Source organism: Anoplophora glabripennis, unplaced genomic scaffold, assembly GCF_000390285.2.
Source record: "Anoplophora glabripennis isolate ALB-LARVAE unplaced genomic scaffold, Agla_2.0 scaffold54, whole genome shotgun sequence".
NCBI classification, from domain to species: domain Eukaryota; kingdom Metazoa; phylum Arthropoda; class Insecta; order Coleoptera; family Cerambycidae; genus Anoplophora; species Anoplophora glabripennis.
Window position 1 is genome coordinate 11,727 of NW_019416241.1, and position 24,166 is coordinate 35,892.

Sequence of the window (24,166 nt, forward strand, 5' to 3'; positions counted from 1 at the left end):
AAAACATTTGGTCACTAAATATAATTTTAACTTTACTTTAAATTGATAAAAAGATACTTTATCTTGTCTTAATTCAATAGGTAATTTATTAAAAAATTTAGGCCCTAAATAATTTGGTGACTTATTGGTAAATGACAGTTTAGAAAAAGGTACCCGAATATTATTTTTATGCCTTGTATTTACACCATGTATGTCACTACTTAAATAAAATTTTTGCCTATTTTTAAAAACATAAATACACATGTCAAATATAAATAACGAACTTAAAAGTTAAAATTTTGTATTGTTTAAAAATATCTCTGCAGGTATGTTCATTGGGTACATGATACTATGTCACAGCCACGAGAAATGTTTTCAGGAACGCCAAGAGGACATCGAAGATAAAATGAGATCTGATCAAACGTGGAAGTCCTTCCCGTTACTTTTTGATCAAGCCTCGTAATAACAAAAAGGATATCCACAAATACTTTTATTATTAATTATATTGTTTATGTAGGAATAAACTCAATTGATTATATTCGTATGACCCATTAATAGATTAGTTTACTCAATATCGAACGTCACTAAAAAAATTGAACTGGATGCCAAGTAGGCGCCTAGGTACCTACGCCAGTAGTTATAAATAAAAATGTATGTTACATACGTCATATGTGCAAAGTGTAAGTAATAGATGACCGAAAAAATTTTTTACAAAGAATCACGTTTTTGATCAAAGTTCGGATTATTTCTGGGACGTATGACGGGTAATGCGTTTTTGGTACAACAAAATTGTCCTTGTTTACCCGTAGATGAATTTTACACGTAGTTTACGTGGATATTGAAATGTTTTCAACCTAGTTATTTTTTACATGTAAAAATAACTGGTTTATTTGTTTACTCTATTCGAATAGATGTGAAATTTCTATTTGTTCCAGATCTGAGTGCTGTTTTCATTTTGTTTCTATGTTTATTGGTTTGTGAGTTACAACAGAAAATTTTTAAATATAATTTCCTAACAAACCAGAATACCTTATAATAACGATATCAGATTAATTTCAGTTTTAGTTAACACCATGTTTGAGCTTCCTTAACTAATTTCCTTAATTAAGGGAAATCTACAATTATTTTATAATCTAAGTTGTTGTAATTATTTTTGCTTATTGTTTTATGGATGTCTGTAAGTAAGATTTTTTTATTTTCTCATCATGCATATGAAATTTTTTATTGCATGGTTCAAATTTAAAGTAAAAATAAGGTAATTTATCTTCCAATTCATTTAAAATATTTTAAGATGGTCTTCTAAGGGAACCATGACTGTTTGCACTCTACTGAAATTGGAAAAGGATCTTAAAAGGTCTAGAGTTTTATGATATGTTTCTTGGAATGGTCTATTAATCGCTTCTTTGATTCTTTAGTAGTAGAAGCATTTAGAAGGCTTTGTATATTTTACATTTCAGAGAACTGAGTACTTTGAACGTGTCTGAATATTTGTAAATCTTGCTCAATAATTACTAACATCTCCAAGCAATTCATTTTAACTTTGTGCCTTCCAACTGTCTCTATCATATTTTATCGTCTGATATTTGGCAAGTAAATACACCAATGCATCATGCCTACAAAAAATTGCAAGGATTGATTTATCTGAAACTACGTAGTTTATGCTGTTGATTTCATACTGTGTATATTTATGGACAAATAATGAACAATTTACCAGTTTAAACGTGCATGCTCTACATTCCAGAATTAAAAAGGGATTTTAGGTATTTAAAATTTTCCATATTGTCTAAAAATATATCTTTGGCATTTCGTAAGAAATTTTTTGGCATTTTGTTACATAAAAAAATGAAAAAAAATTTGCGTTTATGAGTAAGTATATCGACGCCGATTGGGTGCAAGTGCAACACACGCTGCGATCATTTTAATATTCCCATTTTTGAAATCATATTAGCGATTTTTAATCGAAGATTGCGTATTGAAATTACAAACACGCACTTAAAGCAAATAGAGCACTAATTCTTCTTCTTTCTTATTCGCAATTAAATTGTACAATTTGTGTTTTTATGTTATAGGTAGGTACTCATGTGGATGTATTGATAAAAACTATCCAAATTATTTATTTTTATTTTAGTACATCGTGGGATAGAACAGTCACAAGTTTAAACCTATGGTTTCGTTTCGGTTCGAATCAAAACGTTATAATTGTTTCCATTACTTCAAAAACTTTTACGTACAACATGCTCACGACATTCTTGGCAAAGAGGAAATCTAGATGATTGAAGTATTCATATGGAACTAAAAAGTCCGACGCTACATTAGGTAATTCCTTCTTCAATATCGTCACGTCCTACAAACAACAAAAAAAAATATTAGTTACTCTATTTTTTTGCTTTTCGACTGCATTTTTCAGTCAATATATATACAAATAGATAAAAATCAATCCAGTAAGTACAATAAATACAATACATACAATACTAATCCTGCTAAAATATATTATAAAAATAGGTCGGAATATCTTCTAATACTGTTAGATTAATTGCAAGAAATCTTTGTTGATAAGGGGAAGCAAATGAATAACGTAGGTTTTATTTTTTTATTTAACAGTTTTTTTTAAAAGGACATACTCTGTATCGATTGGATTTTTTATGTATATGTATCGTTATTATAGTTTTTTGGCTATTTTATTTTAGGGTGAAATTGATCACATTTCGCATCTAATAAGAAATGAAAGTGAAGATGTGAAAGTCAAGATGTCCAACAAAATAATTAAACTTGATAAAAACATATTAAAAACTGAAAACTCTAAATTTTGTGATAATTGGAATAAGACTGAGAAGGTGGCAATATTCTTGGCCTTCGATGGTATGTCTTTGAGTATTAATTTTAATTTATTGTTCCATATTATTTATTTGGTTAGTCGATTTTGCCCAATAGATCGATTTCTTTAAGTTCCGAAAAGTTAAATAATGAGATGGATTGAATTTATATGCGAAACTGATAGATAATCTTGATTTGCAGGCTCTTGTGGTAGATGTGAATGGTTGAACAATATCGCTGTCTTCTGAACTAATTCTGAAATTGAAGATTAAGCCCTCTGGCCGGTATTTTCATCTATTGTGTATATTGGTCCTTACCGTTTCTGTATTTGGTTTGAAGTCAGTTGTCTGTGATGTTTCAGCTTTTCAAATTCCGCGAATTTCTGATCTGAAATTATTTCTACACATCTGCATTTCTACTGCTTTTCTGTAGAGCCTTGGCCAAAAACTTTTTACTTCTACTAGAATTTTGGTATATTACTTGCGTGTTTCATATTTGACCAGTACACACGATAAAGATAAATCGAGAATAATTAATTTCAATCCTCAGAGTTTCTTTTTCTGAAGAAAAAAGACAGCGATAGATCTCGAAACGTTAAGAAATCTAAACGACGACGTCATATCTACCTCAGAAATCCATCAGATTAAAATTTACGATGATTATTATCAACAATTCCGGGTAATTATTAAATACTTGATATTCTTTGCATATAATGGCAAAATAGTGTATTTTTTATGTATGATAAAAGGTACCGTAGCAAAACTATCACATGTATTAATCCTAAATTGATTTTTGATTCCGCTATATTGCATTTTGGTTAACAGATCTAGATTTGTTTCCTTGACGGCTACATAAATCAATTACGTTGTATAATCCATCTGGTTAAATTTTTTTTGTATGATATAAATAACAAGACTTGTACGACTGTTATAAAATAAATTACATTACATTCTGCGGCCCACTCGTATTCCATTAATAAATTACCTTGCAGTATGTTGGAGTTAGTCAGCGGAAAAATATTTCAACCTCGATCAAATAATTATGTTGTTTTATCAAATATTATGTAGGTATGCACATTTCCGATAATGTTTATCGATATAAAGTGCAACGCACTACTGGTATCACAGACAACAATGCTGTTTTTTTACATTTTGGGCATACAAATAGTAACCACAAAATAATTGTTGTGTATACATGTACACATGCTCCTGTTTTATAATCAGTTTTTGATGATGTTCTAGAAATTACCATTAATCCCAATAATTCCTTTATAAATATATTAAATTTTGATATATATTCCTAAATATACAGCAACATAAATCAATGCTCTATTTATAATTTATGAACTTTTGTATCATTTACGAATATTTACAGTGTAGCAGCCTGTATTCTATTTTTAGCAATCTTAATTGTTATAGAATGTCATCAAACGTCAATAACTCTTAAGTATTGTTACAAGACAGTCATAGTATATACATTAATGAACTGAAGATTCTATTACTTCAATAAATTGTTTTTATTCATGTTGATGATGATATTTCAAATTGAAAAGCTCAAAAAGTATGCAACCATTTATACTTCACCTTTAATGTGAATGGGTTATTTAATTCATTTAAGAAAATATTATTTATAGATTTCAGTAATTGCTACATGCAATTTCCATAGTTCCACCTGTAACTACCCTAATTAGGAGCCATCTATTAAGCATCTATTAAGAATAACACTAGTAAATTTTGGGCGTTTATTAACAATAAAAAGGGTTCTACAAAAATATCCCAGTCTATTCATTATAATGGGCGTCATATTGAAAATGCAAATGATATTATTGATGCATTTGCAGATTTCTTCTCTAAATCTTATTTACCGTCATCTTCTAACAGCAATAATTCATATTACAGCAATAACATTAATATTATCATACATATTCGCGACTTTAGTGAAACCGTAATTCTTTCGACTTTAAAAAGATTAAACCCAAAATAACTACTGGTCCGGATGGTGTTCCTGCAATTCTGATAAGAGACTTAGCTCAGATTTTTTTCTCGTTATTTAAAAAAAATATTCAACTTATGCCTGAGAGTCGGTTACCTGAGGTGTGGAAGCATTCAAAAGTATGTTCAACTTTTAAACAGAGTGATAAATTTAACATTACTAATTTTCGTCCTATCTCCATTATATGTAATTTTTGTAGTAAAGTTTTTGAAAAATTACTTCATGACTATATTTATTATAACATCTCTAACACCCTGTCAGTATGGTTTCATAGGCTTGATCACTCAATTTTACTTGAGAAGCTTGATATGTTTGGCGTATCAGGGACCTTAATGAATTTCTTCAAGTCCTAGACAACAGAAAACAGTATATAGTTTATAATGGGTATTCATCGATTGAGTATGTCGCTACATCAGGAGGTCCTCAAGGTTCCATTCTTGGACCTTTACTATTCATTATACTCATTAACGATTTATTTGACAACTTAGATATAAATTTTCTTCTTAATTACTGTATTCAGCTTCAACGAAACCTTCTTAATATAAAATCTTGGTGTAATAATAACAGGCTAATGTTAAATACGGAAAAATGTAATGTCATCTCTTTCTCCAAGTTCAATCGCATTATGTTTAATTACAGCTTTGGTAATTTTGTGAATGGTAAACATTTCGAGATCTGGGCATTGTATTTGATGAAAAACTATCATTTATTAATCATATTGATACTGTTGTCTCCCAAGCTAATAGAGCATATGGATTTATAGTTCGCAACTGCCGTGATTTTTCAAACTTAGATGTCATAAAGCTTCTTTACTTTAGTTACGTTAGATCGAACATTGAATATGCCAGTGGAACATTAGTAAAATGGAATCGATTCAGCGTCGATTTTTTAAATTTTTAAATTTTAAATCTGATGGCTACTATCCTCATATCGGATATCTCCATGAGGACCTTTTAAGTAGACATTCCTTTATTAGCCTTGAAACTAGACGGAAATACTTTCTTTCTTTTTAAAATTTTACGTAATTTGGCTGACTACCAGGAATTTATAACCAAATTATCATTTTCTATACTTAGACTTAAAAATGCTTTATTTTTAATGTCGGGTAGTTTCAAATATGTATGTAATTTTAATCTTCATTTATTTGTATTATTTAGTGTATAGATTTTACTTATGTCCTTTTCTGTTTGTAATTAATGTACCTCTTTTATTATTGTCTGTAAAAGTTCTGTTCTATAATTGGGTAGTACCTGTTGAACAGTGTAGTAAATAAAATAAAATAAAATAAAATTAGATTTTTAACAAATTGCCAATATTATGTGAACTCCAGCTTTCCAATGGCATTATTTTAGCAAGTGGCATTACTTTGTAGCCTCTTTTCTTTATGTTGCGTGACTATTGTTTAGTTCTTTTAGTTCACTATTTCAATTCGCTGTTACAATATATTTCCACTTACCTCGACTGAAACCAGCCAGTCGTTTTTGGCATAGTATAGGGCTACTGGAGCTGTGATCCTAGACAAATTATAGATTGGAGGCACAGGAGATCCATAGAGTGCCAAGTTATAAATTACACCATAATCATAATGTCTGAATAGGCCTGAAATTAATTATAATTAATATAATAATGAGCTGGGCTTAATTAAAATCAACAAACCTGATCGAATCTCTTGGCAGTAATGAAGTAGTTGTTTCGTAGATGCTCCAGCTGGGGTAGTCTGCGCTATTAAAGGTATCAGAGACTAAAAAAAAATAAAAATCACCCAATTAGGTACTTTGTGATTGTTTCTACAATTATTTTAGTAATTCATCTAATGAATTGGTTAATTTTTTAATGCAACTAGCTAAACATTATAATATTTGTATATTTCGCTATTTTTATTTTTCATGAGTATGTCGTAGATTTGAAGATTTTGCGGATTTATAAATAGATTATGTTTGCATTTTTATTGAAATTTTCCTACGACTACGCATTTTCGAACACCTTCAAAATAAACAGCATGTCTTACCCTGTCCAGTTGTCGTGAATCATATCCTGTAGTCAAAAATAGTATATTGGCACATATTTCTGGAAGTACTACGTGCTCTTTACATACAGCAGCCCCAGCCAAATTAAGAAGGTGAGTGTTGGGAATTAATTCGCCACCTCCAAGCAGATTGGAAGAGACCTGTAAAAGATCAAATGATTTTAACGATTAAAACAAATAATGTTAAAGTAAATCGTCTTTGCAATATTTGTGTAAAAAATATTTTCATTTAAATATTTTTTTTAAGTAGGTATTGCCCATACTAATGACTTTTGGAATTGGTTGTAATACAGCTTAGCTTGGGAATTTTGTCGAAAAACTGATTCATATAAGATCACTGAAGTATAATCCCAAATTAGCTTTTCCGTGGGCCCTCAATCTAACATACCAGCGGCTTGTCAAGAATAAGATTAATGATAAGCTATGCCTTCTTGTAAATCAAACTTTACTTACAGTCATGCCGCGTGTGAATACAGACATAACCTGTACTGCTGTATGGGGAATGTGAGACATGAAAGCCACAGGTGCCATGGCTGTCATCAAATTGATGTAGGCGTTATAGGAAGGTCTTTCTGAAGCCATGACGAAGAAAGCAGTGGTGCCTTGGGAGTGCCCTATGTAAGATATTTGAGTCACAGTAGTTTTCTCCATTATAAAGTCTATTTGGGCAGGTAAGTCAAATATTCCGATTTCGTGCCAGCTGAAACAAAAGAGATTTAGTGTTTTGGTTAGTTATTTTTAAGAAGGTTGTGTAATTCAAGTAGGCTTTATATGTTTATCTAAATATTCTTTTATGAAAAATACTACAATTTTATAATATACACTGTATGTGGAAGAATAGCTTTCTAAATAAAATAATAAAAGTTTGGAAATTATTTAACATTTCGTCACCTCAGAGTTATACTGTTGTATGTCGCATTTTTGTCATTTTTTAGTTATTAGCGCTACAAAGTTGTATGTCGGTTAAACTTTTTTTCTGTGGAGGCACAAAGTTGTATCTTAATAGTTTTGATGCAGGCAACCAGAATTACAAAATTGTATGCATCCAATACAACGTTTTTACGGTTGCATAGTGGTATGTGGTACTTACACTCTGTTAACCTCAAGAATTTTATTATCTTTCGGTAACAAAATTGTATGTGTCACAACAACTACATTGTTATTTTAAATATAACTTCTGTAACCATGAAATTCTATACTCCTGGTCACTCATGTAACCAAGAAATCGATTCTGTACATAGTTGTATTGAAAGGCTATTAAATAAAACGGAGTATTATTCACCCTTATCACTGTTACGAATTCTATTAAAAGTGAAAAACCGTATAAAATTATTCAATTAAAGGAAGATGATTTTAAAGATTATAAAGCATGTGCTTCTTTATATAATTACAAATCCGTTCCTTTTAGCCACGTCGTTGCCTTAAAATTCACGCAATCTCAATTTGAAGTAGAATATAAAATTAATCATGCACTAGAAAATTGGAAAAAAGTTTGTATTCATGATATCCGACCTACAAGATCTGATGCTGTAAGAACCAGCAATAAAATGCAACTCCCATCGCGTTTATCTTTTAATGAATCCATTCCCGAAAATAAAATACAAGCTCTCAAAAGTATGTTCAAATGGATGCCTGAACATATTATACAGCAATATTTCCAAACTAATTTTCCTCTGCTCTTAATTTTGTTATATTAAATGTATTTCTATGAATAATGTGTTAACTTTTTCGAAAAATATCTGTTAGGATTACTTTTTTTACGTTTATAAAAATGCAAAGTTGCATGTTACAGGCTATTTTGACAATAAAGATTTTTATTGAGATAACATAGTTGTATGTTTTTTTAAATATCTGAATTTTAGCAAAAAAACTTTTTTTTCCAAAGTTTTGTACATGATTCTTAGTAACTTGTACTAAAATCTAGCTAATTTAATTGTATCAAAAATGTATCTTTAGCACTGCCGGAGTTGTAATAATCAAAATTTTGTTTTTCGTTTTTCTCAAGACTAGGTTCAGTGCACATACAACAGTATAATTCTGAGGTGACGATTTATACTCAAACCTCCTGAAGATTTGTTTAGAAAATAATAAATTGCTCTAGTCTTTTGGATATTAATGTTTGATTGATAGATAATTAGTATTGACAAAAAAAAATTATTCATTCGACGTAAGAAGTGACTGTAGCTCTGTTGAACCTTATCCTTTGCATGCCCATTTCGTTCTTTCTAATTATAGCGAGCTTAGGGACCGATCCATAGCCATACTTAGTTGATCAAGGGGTTTCTTTGGATATTGGCGGGTATAATGAAGAAAGTATAACAGTTTTATCGAATATTATATACATACATGTAAACACTATGGGCCTAGTGATCCTTAGTTATAAGTTTTCTTTATCTTTTATTATAGTGGTTCGTTCCTGATTTCTTCAAATGCTTCTTCATTCCCTTCAACCATCTTTCCCGGGGCTACCACGTCTTCTCCTCCCCCTTCCCTTACAATGATGGCTTTTCTTTTCTATATGTCCCAACCACCCTTTTATTTCCAATATCTTCATACTATACTGATGTTTAAACAATAGTTCTATTTCCTTATTTGTTTTATAAATTCTTCAATGTATTATTCCTAAAATTCTTCGTTTTCATAGAATTCATTATCTTTTTTGGTAATTACGCAAGTTTCATAAACAGGTAACAGCGGATCTTAATATTATTTTGTACAACCTTATTATTATTCAATGTTTAAATCTCATTTCACAATCGTATTTCTATTTCTCCTTCTTCATTCCTCTAGGTGTTAGCGTTACTCTTAGATATTCATTTGTTGTACCTTTCCTATGTATATTTACTAATTGCTGCATAGTCGATGATTAAATGGTCTCATCTTTATCATTACAATTTTTCACCATATATTTTGTATTCTTCTCGTTAATAGCTAAGATATTCTCTTGCATTTCATTCCAATGTACTTGATGCTTCCATTATTGGACCTAATCTTAAGGGATTTTCCTTAGAACCTAAATAGGACATAAGGTAAATGTTGGAATCAATGAACAAACATCTACGAAAAGAAGGTAGTTAGAAGAACCCCAAATACCCCACTACTAATTGAAAAATGCCAAAATATACCTAAACTGCCAAAATTCCTGTTGCTTAACGTTGAGTGAAATATGTTTTCTGCAGTGCACGGATCCTCTCGCGTTGCCCAACCAGACGTCGTAACCTCTATCTGCCAGTAAAAAGGCTAATCCTCTTTCAGGTCCAGTTAATACCCAACTTTCTGCAGAAGTTAGTAGGCCGTGCATCAAGAATACAGCCGGTCTTGGAGTTAAGGGTTCTATGTCCCTTCTTCCGTATGGAATTCTGAACATTTCCAATAAGTAACCGTCTTCAGTTCGTATGTTTTCATATCTTTCGATACGGTATCCGAAGCTTGTCACGTGTTGTGTCTGAAAAATGTTTAAATCAATATAATATAATTTATCTTTGCAAGAGTTTCAGGATAAAAGTAAATGCAACCATAATTTTACATTGCCACAATAATATCAGTATAATAGTTGTAGGCATTATGGTGATCTTTCAATTATTATTAATTATCACAGTCGATAATAATGGTATTGTTCTTATAATAATACTAATTATTTATTTTTTGTTCAATAGAAGCTGAAGAGAAAATTAAATTTGTGTAAATGAACCTTTGCGCCAAGAGCTAGTCTTGGGTGAACAGAAAAAAATATCTCATCCTGAGACAGTAGAAAATTTTTGAATGTTTTACACTATGAGACATAAGTAAAATTTTCGTTCTCAAAACTTTTAGTTATTTGAAAAACATAGTTGGTTCATGTACTGACACAAAATCTAACCCACAAAAACTACATCGACATGTTTTTCATTCTTGAAAATTACAGAAAATTTATTCGGATGCAGTACAAAATTAAAATCTTGGTGATTATTATTACATATTAATATATGTAGCTTTTAAAAAATTCCTACATTTTTTATAGATCTATTAAGTTATCTATTTTGTTGTACAGAAAAATCCCAAATATTATGTAGAATAAGAATCCGAGTTTGAATATGCCAAAAAATTTAGGGGAACAACAAACATACAAAAAGAACGAAAAATTAACCCGTTTTTCGACATATTTTTCCTTGTAACATTGAAAGTAAACCCTAAATAAAAAAAGTCATTCTTTATTTTTTGTTTATTTGACGATTTTCTATAAAGGTATAATAACTGCCAATCAAAAAAGTTGAATTTTGCATTAACAATGGGCGAAAAATAGTAGAAAATCATATGTATATTACGTATATTTAAGTAAATATTTATAACTATTGTTGAAACTTTGTGAACAAATAGTAAAACATATGACAATTCTACCCTAAAAATTTTGCAGCGATCGATAGCGCGGTTTTCGATGTTAATTATTATTATGAAAATTTCATAAAGTTTATCGGGTACTGTGGGTTTAAATTAAGGTTTAGAAAGGGCACACACTTTTTTAGAGATACTTGTTGTCATAATAAACAATGATCAATACTAAAAGTACCTATTTTTTCACTTTTATAACCATTTAGAATTTTTTTTTATTTTTCAACATTTTACTCTATAAACAATTACTTATTGCCTAGGGAATTTTCTGAGATATATGTCGAAAAACGGGTCAGTTTTCGTTCTACTTATATGTTTGTTGTTCCCCGGAATTTAGCAATGGTTTTTTTTTGGAATGGGCAAACTCGAATTCTTATTCTACATAATATTTGGGATTTCTCTATACAACAAAATAGATGACTTTAAACACAAACGCCAAAGCCTACTTTTACTGCTCTCGCCTGGACTATAAGTAAATTTCAACATGAAGACAATGCTCCAAAGGCTTCGCAAAAATTTAATTTCCTAGGGACCAATGGTTTTCTTTAATTAATTATTAAAGTACATGTAATTATTGGTATAATGGCAACAGATAATGTTGACGTAAGTTACTACTTTTTTGATAGAGATTTAATATTGCATTGATGCATAATGGTGTTCTTCTTGAAATATCTCTTTTTAAACCTTTTTTTTAATGTTTATTTTTTTATTTACACGGATTTTTACATTTATTCTGCTTAGCAAAACTTTACCCTTTGGTATTTGGAAATTATGCCAAGTCATAATCCCAGACTGAAATACTCATATTAATTCAATTTAAAATTACATTAGCTGTATCAAAAACATTCTTTTTTTAAAATCAGAACCTATATAATATAGAAAATGTTCTTTTTTATTTGGATATTTCTACCACACTGAAAAGAAATATTTTTAATAAATAACCCTTTGCTTAAATTTAATTTTGCTTAACCGGAAATATATTACATTGAGAAAGCAGATAATTCTTCACGACACGTTTCACAGTTTAGAGCACGAAAAACTTTGTTTTTTTATAAGTATACACTTACAGACAATATAAAAATATTAAATTTTAATTGAATAATAAGAAAGGATAAATAAGATATTTGAAAAAAATGAGTACTTACAATCGAAAATGTAGATATGGTAGTCGTCGTTTGCACCACTTGTATTCCACTAATAAGTCCAAAATTCAAAACCAATACAAGTGCGATGTATACTAGAAAATCAACTGGTGAAGCCATGGTTTCGCTTGTGGTCTGTCCTGAGAGAAACTGATGTATTATTCAGATGATCTGGTTTTATGTACCCATCAATTAAAACACTATCCAGAAATAATGAACCATTTCATATCACATTAACGGCTGGCGTTCAATGTCACTGGTCAATCAATCGGTATCCGATTATTGTTCCGTGCAAGTGACAAAACAATCGTTATTAATAATGGTTTGATTTAAATGATGAGGTATTCGAATTTACCTCTAGTTACGTGGAAATTGAATTAACCTTGCACCCGTCTTGGTATCCTGTTACAGTTCACGAGTGACTTCCAGTTACAGATGTTATTGTTGAAACTGCGGAAAATTGGATGTTCTTTGGCGCCTGGGAATCTTCAACGAGAATTGCATCTATCTAGTTCAATGATTCATCAGCTATCAGTAAATTGTTCAGGGGAAATCTGCAACAAAAGGTTAACTTTGCGTTCTTGTGAGGAACTTTGTACAGGGTAAACCTTGAATATTTGAATTAGAAAAATATTCGTATTCAAGGGATCATAGATAATTTGGAATAATTTGGCCATGCTTTATTTTATGCAATAGCAGACAAAATTTTTGACTGAATTTGCAAACATGAGTATTAATACCTACTTATAACATGTACAAATAAAGGATAATTATAGACGAAATACAGTGTCTTGCATTTAAGGACTAGCTATCATCGCATTTTTACTGGCCAATTTTAAAAACTTTTCCTTTTCGATAGACCAAGTAAAAGTGTATCGAAACGACATCAACAAAGTGACGATTTGTGATGATTGATGGAAAATTAGAGAAATACTATTAATAATTTTTTAAGGAACCGACGGATTCTTGTTAACACACTCCAGAATTTTAGACCGTAATTATGCCAAATCCATAAAAAAATATTCGTCAAAAAATATGCTTTAGATTCATAAGAATCTGTTTTCAGTGATTTGAAATGTACTGTTTCAAGTCACCCTAGGTATGAATTCGTTGAAATTTGTTTTAATAAAAAGATCCCTAATAGGATATGTATATTTGAATTTTTGCACCATTTTTTGGTAGATGATCATAGTTGCGTCCAATTGTAAAATTAATGGGGTTATACCTCTCTAAATTATGGTAGCTTCCTAAATGTATTTTAATGAATTACGATTATCTAGTAATCCAGGGCCACTTTGATTTTTTTGGAAGAGATATTTCCAAAATCACTTTAGGATCCCAAATTTCACAAATTTTTTATATGTACTCCACTAACATGATCCAGAAATCCTTGTGTTGTTATGTTCATCATAATAGATGATCAATGTAGCATCAACATACCTGAACCTTAGCATAACGATTGCTGATTTGCTGACACCAGGACATTCTTCTCGGAAGATTCCATGTTGATATTTGTCAGTTGCTTCTTCAGTTTGTTCATAAACTGAAGAAGAAAATCTATGTTGTGGAAATTTTTGTCAAGTCTAGTAAATTCTCATCGTTTTCTTGTACGATAAGACACCAAAGTGGTATCAAGACTCCTTTAATTGGTACTTTTGCAAAATTGGATGTTTACTGAAAACTACGAAAACTGTTAAGCTTTGGGAGAAGTTCATTGGAAACTCCTGGCAGAAGATAAGGATACAAATTTACCAAACCTGCCACAAAAGTGTAATAGATGGACCTTCTTCTACTTTAAAGTTCAACTTTGGAATAACTTCGTCGAAAGCTTATCGGGGAAGATAAGGATGAAAATTTAATGGAACTGTCAAAAATGTGTACTAGATTCACATTATTCCCCTTTAAAGAGCCTTGAAATATTAACCCTTCAAGACAAAGGGTCTGGAGATATCAACCCTTACAACAAAATGTTGGTTTCGATATGTTGATTATATATTTGTCATCTGGTCCGTGGATAAAACAATAGAACGATTTCTGGACAACATTAACGAGGAGTTACCATGGAGTTGAATCAAAACAGTACGCTATCGTTCATATAAATAAGAGGAGACCAGATATTCCCAGTGCACAGGGCACAGTGTTTGCAGAAAGAAAGCCAGACTACAGGGATAAGTACCTGATTTTACCTCTATCTAGCCCAGAAATAACGCATCATTAACATTCAAAACATTTAAGCGAGGAACTTATATAAAGTCAGCCATCAGGATATCTATGAATAAAGAAAAGGAGGAATCTGTGGCATCAACTATCTGTATATACAATGATGTAAACAGACACAGGAGGCTGTTATGTAAGAAAATACAATATTACTATGGTCTACGCCGCATCAAAGAAGCCATCGATGTATAACATTGCAAACAGCTCGAAATTATTCAAATAAAAACAGTTTTATCTAGAATTGTTTATAATACTTTGAAATATTTTCAGTTTTATAGCAAATCCATTTTAAAATTATAGTTCAAATTGTCCTCACAATTACGTCAGTGAATTTCAAACCAGTAGTTGTATAATATAAATAAAAAGTATACGTATCCAAATTTTACTTTAAATTTATTATTTCAAATGTCCTCTTTAATTACTAATTACTTGTTAATCTAAAGATTAACATGTAGGCTGTAAAATCTTAATGTTCCAATATCATTTATTTGATTTTAATGTGAGGTTTTTTAAATCAATTTTTTATTATATTATTATCATTTGCAAATTGTGTCCTTTATACTGAAATATTATGCTTTAGGGATTATACAAATATACATCAATTTTTTCTTATTTTTATTTAATTTTATGCTAATATAACAGTGCTTATATACACCAACTGAATAAAATAAACAACTTAAAAGAAGGAATACCAGATTATATAACATTTAAAATACTTATATTTTAATGGGAACATATAAGAAATAAATCTGGAAAACATATAATATTACTTAAACTTGTTACGAAAATACAGTTCTCTAACAATTAAATGTTAATAAAATTACTATCAAAACATTCTGAAAACCTAGGATTTCCAGGTATAATTAAATGCTAGGAGGGGGTGTAGTTTAAAAATATTTTGAAAAAGTATAAACAAATACTTAAATATAAAAAAAATTAAGTTTAAGTAAATATGTAGTATCATTCCTAACCTTTAAAACGTCGGAAACTCAAGTAACTTTTTGTCTTTTATTATAGTATATGTATACAAGAATAACTTCACTGATTTCTATTTTCAAATTTATGTAAACAGTTTCTTTAGTGTAAGTGTTTGTTTAATTAATGTTTTCTTGCACGTAGGATAACATCCGAACCAACAGAGAAAGATACTTTATTTGTGTTTTTAAAAATTTGTTCTTACAAATATCTCATAAATAATTGATATACACGTTCGTATACAAGTCTTGGAGCCCTTTTTCCGAGGATGAAATCTATGTGTCCAAATTTCCCAGATGTTACCGGATACAACACCGCGTTAGGCAATGACTTGGCCAATTGTCGTACTCCCTGAAATTAAAATTTGAATCACTTATATCGTGTATGTAAGTCTAGTGTCATAGTGTACCTCTTTTGGACAAATGTTATCTGCCAGAGCATAAAAGAGAGCTATAGGGGCTGTCATGTTTGAAAAACTGTATAGAGGAGGAAATTCTGTTCCATACATTTGTAAGTTTCCTTGAGCGCCATAATCATATTTCCTGAATAATCCTGAAAATGACATTCAAATAATATACGTACATAATTTTCTAGAAAATCAATAGTTACTTAAAACATTTAGGTTTTTGCAAAAGAAAGACTAAATATTGTTATCTTTTGGGAGTATTCAATACATATTCAAATGTACATATTAATTTCATCTACATTTGCACAGAAACATTTGCTCTTCGGCTTTTGTTGGTCAGTAAAAGTTGACGGTTTATTGACCATCTCTTTGGTCCCACATTTCAATAAGAATTAAAAGTTCAAAGCTGGGGATGGGTCTAGATTCACATTCTTCAAGTTGTCAGAGATTCGACGATTGATCGACTGATTTATTCGATTCGTAAAAATTACACCTATCCTTACCTGTATATATTAATTGGAAGTAATGTAGAAGCTGTTTTATTGAACAGTGTGCAGGTGAGGTGTTGAAGAGAAGCTGAGGTGATGTCTGAAATAAAAAATGTATTGGATAGTTAAAAAAAATAAATAACAGCCTTTATTTGATTTTAGGTATTGGGATTAAAATACAATGGTGAAATTTTCTCATTTCAATACTGATATGGTCTGTTCCGCGGGGATTTTGTTACGTTCCATATTTTTGTGTTACAACATTGTTTTCAACTGTTAACAATAAAATTGCTTCTAAAAATTATCTTATACAGGGTTCTTCACGGTAAGTGGCCTATTAGACGTTTCAGAGGAACCAAAGACAATATGACTCTGAAAATTTGTTTACAGAGGTTACCAAATATGTTCTCTTCAATGAAAATGATACCATCAACGTAGCACTTCCGGTTATACCGGAAGTAGCTCTCAACTTTGTTATTTTAAATGGAACGCCCTATATATTATTGCATTATCGACAAGATAAATAAAAAATAAGTCAAAAATGTTAAAGCTTCCCTGTACTTAAATCTAACTGTTTTCGAGATAATCGTCATTTTACAAAAAATTTGACAGATGCAAGCGTTTCGAAAATTCCTTATATCTTTCTTCATTCTAGGAGCTTTCACTTGCTTTTCGGAATATACAAATACCATAAGATGTACTACCATCCACTATCAAAATTACCTGAAGAAAATTGTACTAAGTGTCTCATTTTTCATGTTACATTTTGAAAACTTAAAACCGACAAAACTTTTTAAAGTCAAATGGAACATCCTGTATTTTTCTGCATCATATTATAGAAAATCAAATTCTCTTTTCACCGCTATAGGCATTGTAGGGGTTACACTGAAAGAAATCCACCAAGTGAGGGGCATTGCTAAGATATTTTAGTCCATTTGAATTTAAAAAGTTTTGTCGGTTTTAAATTTTCAAAATATAACTTGAAAAAGGAGACACTTAGTATAATCTTCTGCAGGTAATTTTGATAGCGGAAGGTAGTGCAACTTATGTTCTTTGTGCATTCCGAAAAGCAAGTGAAAGCTCCCAGAACGAAGAAAGATATAAGGAATTTTCGAAACGCTTGCATCTGTCAAATTTTTTGTAAAATGACGATTATCTCGAAAACGGTTAGGTTTAGGTACAGGGAAGTTTTAACATTTTTGACTTATTTTTTATTTATCTTGACAATGCAAATTTGGCAATAATATATAGGGTGTTCCATTTAAAATAACAAAGTTGAGAGCTACTTCCGGTATAACTGGAAGTGCTACGTTGATGGTACAAAATTTCAGAGTCATATTGTCTTTGGTTCCTCTGGAATGTCTAATAGGCCACTTACCGTGAAGAACCCTGTATACTTGAATAATTCATACATATATATGGTAGATAAATAAATATGGAAGGGGTCCAGAATATATTGCGAAATCTATCGGAATTGGTTATGTCTAGAAAAAATAACGTCACAAGTTTATATAAACTTTTTTATCCAGATTCATCCTGAAGAGTTATTAGCTACTGATATTTACAGTTGAATACCTACTTTTTCTTACTTCTTAAATTTTGACACTTTTATGTGTAAAAGCTGTGCTATTTCTACAAATGTGTACAGTTTGCCAACGTTACTAAATAGTCTTGCCATCAAATTTGATGAGAAATAAAAAAACTATGTGTTAATAACTCTAAAATTTAAGCCCAAATAAAAACATTAATTAAACTTCGACGTTATTTCCGCAAGATATACCTAAATTTCATAGATTGCCCGTCATTTTCTGGACGTTGTAAATATTACCTGCGCCATATCTCCTTCGATTAGTCCAAAGTATAGTACAGCATAACAAATATCTATAAAGAACGTCATTTCGGAACATAATGTTTTAGCAACATCATTAATCCACTCAGTATATCCATTTGGGAAAAGTTCATATATATTAAAAAAATTTGTCAATTCCTAAAAAATAGAATAATCTTCAGTTTGTAACTAAGTTGTAAGTTAAAATGGAATAGGTAGGGAAATAAGGAGAATAATTAGAAACAGGATATTCATAAAACCCTTTGAGCATGACACTTAAAAAAGAAAGTTCAATTAGCAGTAATGACATAGCAAAAGAAATTGAACACGGTGAGCTCTGATTTAGAGATCTATGGTTATGTATATGTAACATCAAATGATGTGTTACTAGAAAAATTTAAGGTTGCTGTCACTAACAATAAAACTTACATCAAGGTGCGCCTTGATATGAAATATTTTTGAAACTAAACAGTATTAATTGATTTTATGAGATGTTTATTTGAAAGTGTTAATTTGTTCGTCCGCCTTGAGTGGGATAATCTGTATACAAACAGCTTACAGGAGATAATGATATCTTATTATCACCAATTATGAATGAACCACTCAATGTTATAGTTAGAATGCTGTAAATTATGGAACAATAAATCAGGCGCGCAAAAAGTCGCCTGTTCTTTTGAGAGAACCTGTTATTGTTGTTTTCGGATCCACTGAATGAATGTTAAGTAATTTTGGTGTTAAATGTTCTCCAAATCCTCAAAAACGAGTTATTCGTGAATAGTTTGGTTGGTATTATATGACAAATCTAGAAGGTTAAGATACGTCAAATCAGACACAAAATATGTGGATGTTTCGTCAGTCACAAAAGCAGCAAGTGTTTCAGAATGCAGTTCACAATCGAATCCACATAAGATTTTGTAGAACTAAATTGAAACTACTGAAAATGAAGAAATCTTTCGATAGGAAGATGAAGAGGAAGACGAGAAGGAATATGAAGATTGAGATGGTGGCAATGAAATGGGTAGTGAATACATGGGGATAGAAAGAAACGTCCGGAAAGTATAATCAGTGTTAATCAGAGTTAAATGATCTTAGCAAGTCTACCGAAATATGAAGTTGATTGGAGTTGGAGGCTAGGTAACTGTAAAAGAAAAATCTCCTGTCTGAAGGCACCAAATCTTCTGTGTGAAGATAACATCAAACCAGTTTTAGGGGACATATTTCTTCAGGTTCTACCTTTTGGGTAATCACAAAAGTTACTATTAAAAAACTTTGAATGAACGTGAAACTGAACTTTATGGACTACACGTGGGTAACTTAGGTGACTATAGCGAGAAAAGTGGAACGGAAAAATTGTCCACTTTTACCCTAAAACGCAAACCTCTCTGGTACAATCGCAAAACACCATTTTTTTATTAATTGGGTGGAAATTTTCTCGAAAATGGGGGTCCTGGTGCCAAATTAACTTAATATTCATATTCGAATCCTACAACATGAGTGTAGGGTTATGGAACTCAACTTCTTCCATGACATTATAGTCATATAGTCCATACGCATATTCGCGAATAACCCATTTTTGAGGATTTTTGGAGCATTTCCTCTAAACTGATGGATGCTGTGGCCAAATTGACTTCACATTCTTGTTCACATAATAATAACAGAGTCTCATCAAAAGAACTGATTAATTCTTTTGCGTATCCTTGTAATTAAGATAAGGTTGTCTATTATCATGCGTATGGGCCAAGTGGCCTAATTTATAAAATCGTCGTGGATAAGTATCTGTATCTGGAAGAAAATTCTGTAAAGTTTTAGCTCTAGATAATCAATATTTTTTGGGGCAGTATGTCATTTTCATTGGAGGTCCTACTGATGAGCGTTCAGATTAGCTAAAGTACTGAAATTCGACATATTAGATCAACTTTTTCAAATGATCAAGAAAAAATTAGTATGAATGTTCAAAGAACAATTTCTAATTCACAATCTAATCTCAAGGTGGTTCCAAAATCACGCCGCTCGTTTGTGCTATATTTTGGTAACACGTAACTATAGAACAACATCCATTGGTAACAATCTATTTAAGCAGTAGACTAATTAACAACACGACACTCCAGTAATATGACAGTAATGGCTACTATCTTTGAAAAAATATTTGACTACAAAGTTGTTGAAAATGTCAAAAAGCCAAATAAAAACTATTTTTGAAGTCTTAGAATAAATTATGAATCATATGTTGTTTGGATATCTGAAAAAGTTGATCTACTATGTGGGCATGTTTCAGAATTGTCGTAGCGAAATTAGTAGAAACTCCAGTCAAAAGGATTTGGTGCCTCAAATATTTGATATCTGGAGCTAAACCTTTACAGAACTTTCTTCCAGATGGCCAGGCCACTTGAAATGGAATGCCCCGTATATCTTTTAAAATACTTATTTTAAATATTCTTCATTTCTGGCTCACTGAGGTGTCCCTTGTGGCTGTTCAGACATCAAAATAGATTATTTTTGTGTTCTTTTTGGGGAAGTTTATTTCTGTGTATTTTTTAAATAAGGAATATTTACAAAATTTATACAGGGTGATTCAGAACTTACTCAAAAAAAAATTTGAATGTACAGGGGTCCANATACACTTCTGTACAGCACTGGAAACTGGTCCACTGTAAAACCTGATCTAGCACAATATGACCAACATGGCGGCAGTGTGATAAAAACGAACAAAAACTTCGCAAGGACATACCTGATGTTACATCTGTTCAAAATTTTCTCCACCGACGTGTAAACACATTTGGATCCGTCTTACGCAGTTTTTGAGAACTAACACCTTGTCTTGCTTCACCATAACACAAATCATAAATTAAAACGACATCCATCAACTCCGAGTTGCTATACACGCAAGCCATTTTTGGCACTAACTACTAAAAAAACTATTGTAAACACTATCGCAACGACGATTGTAAAATCGGATTTCAGTATTCGGAGTCGCTGAGGCCACATGGCTCTCCACGCGTATTGCCGGTGACGCTAGAGACTACATTTGTCCAGCTATGTAACAGTTGAAAGTACTACAACTTCAATATTTTTTTTTCCGGAAACTAAGGATTTTACAAAAATCTTTTTTACGATATAGGCTCCGTTTCTCATGCCGCATCTATTCCCAATTTTTTTTGGATAAGTTGTGAATCACCCTGTATAGGCATTCGGGGACGATTTCATATCCCAAATTGGTAAAACTCAAGCTCAAATTAATAAGAGGAAAATAATAACGTAATAATAGTGTAACCTGTATTAGAGAAGTGTGTTTACCCAATATCTTAGCAACGTTTCGGACATCGCCCAAAAGACAAGAGGGCGCCATGGTAACAGCAACATAAATTTTACTATTGTACTCTGGTCGCTCAGATGCAAACGCAAAATAGGATGTTGAGCCCTGAGAATGCCCTATATAGAATAATTTATTGGTATTAGTCGTTTTCAAAATGTAGTCTACAGCTGTGGGAGTATCTGAAACTGCAACTTCGTGCCACCTGAAAAAATGAAGAAAATATTATAATAACTTGGTAAATATTAAGACCCAACATTTCTATAATTCCAAAAACATTGAAAATAAATCTGATGTTATTATAACATACAGCGTGTCAACTACAAATGATGCTTTGCCTCAGCAAGTTGAATGAATAAAACAGATACTACCATCAGAAGCTTTTGTTTTACAAGACTCCGAAAATTGTGCCCCAAATTACACATAAGATTTGAATTTCGCGCCATTTGTGCGCCAATGAAAAAAAAAGACAGTGTAACAGCTGACGGTTCAGGGTTATTAAAAACAATGAAGGCTTGACACTCTTGACAGTTTCAGTTCGCAATTTCGTTCAAAAGTGAAGAGGTTAATTAAAAATTTAAGTGAGACTGGATCAATTAGTGATCTTAAACGCTCTGACCGTCCTTCAACAAGTCGTTCAACACAAAACATTGAAGCAGTTCGTGGGAGTGTTGCTGACAGTCTAGGAATATCAATTCGGCACGGTGGTCAAGGATTGAACATTTCGAGAAGTTTTCTACAGCGTATTCCCATGAGAGATTTGCATCTTCTTGCGTTAAAGTTCAATTGACTTAAGAACTGAAGTCTACTGAGAACGTAGAGCGAAGAAACAACACGATTTTGTAGTTTTTCACAATCTGGACACCTTTGCTTGTCATTTGCGTACTTTGACGTTTTAGGTATATAATTTTTCAGTAAATGTCAATTTAAATCATTCTTTTTTTGGTTTTGGTTAATGCTAGACGAAAAACAGTTGTGTGTCACACATGCAGAAAACGCATTAGTAGCCCTTAGCTCTCACTTAATATACGCGGGCTACTAATGCATATTTTCTGCCCTTGTGACACAATATACTAAAGTATTGACTTTTAAACTAATTATAAAAAAAAATTTCTTCGAAAAAAAATACCCAATTAAATCTCAAACAGTAACTAAAAATGCTTCTAATAAATAATTGCAGAAAATTTTATTTAATATATTTAAAAATAGAATAGCCACTGTTATTATTTGAATTGGACAAATAAACGAAGAATTTCGAATAAAAAAAATAAATTTTATAAAACTTTAAGTAGGTAGCTCACAAATTACATACTTTTAAACATACTGTACAGATAACCAGTTTTAAAGGACATCTAACTGGTTATTTTGAAAATGAAGATAAAATTCTATATTTCTTTATAAAGAAAAGATTCATTGTTTGTATGTAGGCATTTAGAAATAATATTGATTTCATAATTTTGTAAGTACCTATTTAAAAATAGCAGAAAATTTGGATAATCTAATTTCTAAAGTTAAATAAAAAATATATGTATAATGGTTACAGTTTTCAATGTTCTGCACATAACTATCCAAGGTAAATAAAGGTAGTTTTATATTTTTGGTGCATCCCGACTATTTTGTATCTATAAAAAATATTTATCACCAAAGGAACTTCTTGAATCACGGAAACCAATCAGATATTTTTGCTTAATAAAAAATATCTTTGAGAAAAACGGATGAAAAATAAGATATAGGAAACAAATTGATATACAGGGGTTTTCAAAAAAACTAGAATGCATGGTACCGTTGAATCTACAGGTAAAAAGGTAAAAAGTGTGACTGTTAATTTTAACTGTGCTGATTCAGCGGTACCAGTTGTGCTACTTCTTTTGAAAACACCCTGCATATTTACATTTAGTTGATGAAAAAAATATTTGCATAAATCAATCGTTAACAAATCTATTGTTTTTGATAATTTAATAAAAAGAAGTAAGGAATAAAGTAAATAAATAGTTTATCCTTTTTGACGATATAATTTCGGAAAAGATAATAATAATAGAACACTCACTGAAATAGCTACTTTAGTAATTAAATTAAATAAAATTCAGCTAATATTTACCCAAAATTCCAAAACCTCTTGTCGGTGTCAGGGTTTAACGTTCTGTGCTTCCTAGAATATCTACTTCCTCTCGTACTCAGCAACCAGATGTCGAATCCTCTATCAGCCAAATAGAACCCAATAGATTTTTCTGGACCGAGTACAATGAAATTTTCGATACATCCACACGTTCCATGAACCAACAAAACAGGATATTTATTATTCGACCCGTTGGACGTATTATTCCTACCTCTTGGAATTCGATGCATTGCGAGAATGTACCCATCGTCTGTCACCAATTCGTGCAATTCTAGTGGATATCCGTGTTTAGTAATAATTGCTGTCTGTAACATAAGAATATAATTAGTAGATGAGAATCCACTACTTCTTTTTTCGTACCGCTGAGAGATCTCGGTCTGGGTGTACAACAAAATGTAATGTCGCAGATAAATTCACTAACAGTTGCAGTATCATTAAAAATATCAACTTATGGTACATGTTCATAGGTAGACAGTTGTTAGTTTTATAAAATTGTCCTTTTTAC

General features: G+C 31.1%; 1 protein-coding gene across 1 annotated transcript; it reads right to left on the reverse strand.

The window, feature by feature from the left end:
* Window positions 1-2,082: 2,082 nt before the first annotated feature.
* On the reverse strand, window positions 2,083-24,166 carry LOC108905167. Its single transcript, XM_018707949.2, has 16 exons — window positions 24,022-24,166; window positions 23,644-23,966; window positions 21,507-21,750; window positions 18,236-18,394; window positions 16,423-16,507; window positions 15,923-16,065; window positions 15,717-15,864; window positions 13,762-13,864; window positions 12,704-12,807; window positions 12,325-12,461; window positions 9,937-10,256; window positions 7,265-7,511; window positions 6,794-6,952; window positions 6,442-6,526; window positions 6,242-6,384; window positions 2,083-2,323 (listed from the first exon to the last, which is right to left on the reverse strand). Exons 1-16 carry the CDS (start codon window positions 24,124-24,126, stop codon window positions 2,165-2,167), a joined length of 2,664 nt encoding a protein of 887 aa, XP_018563465.2. The 5' UTR covers window positions 24,127-24,166; the 3' UTR covers window positions 2,083-2,164.

What these genes read in the sequence shown, in the direction of transcription:
- LOC108905167 (XM_018707949.2), bottom strand. Translation starts at nt 24,126, where the DNA reads ATGAACATGTACCATAAGTTGATATTTTTAATGATACTGCAACTGTTA. An exon ending in AAGAGGTTTTGGAATTTTGG is followed by an intron (nt 21,751 to 23,643) that starts GTAAATATTAGC and finishes TCATTTTTTCAG; the next exon opens with GTGGCACGAAGTTGCAGTTT. An exon ending in ACTGGCTGGTTTCAGTCGAG is followed by an intron (nt 2,324 to 6,241) that starts GTAAGTGGAAAT and finishes TGTTGTTTGTAG; the next exon opens with GACGTGACGATATTGAAGAA.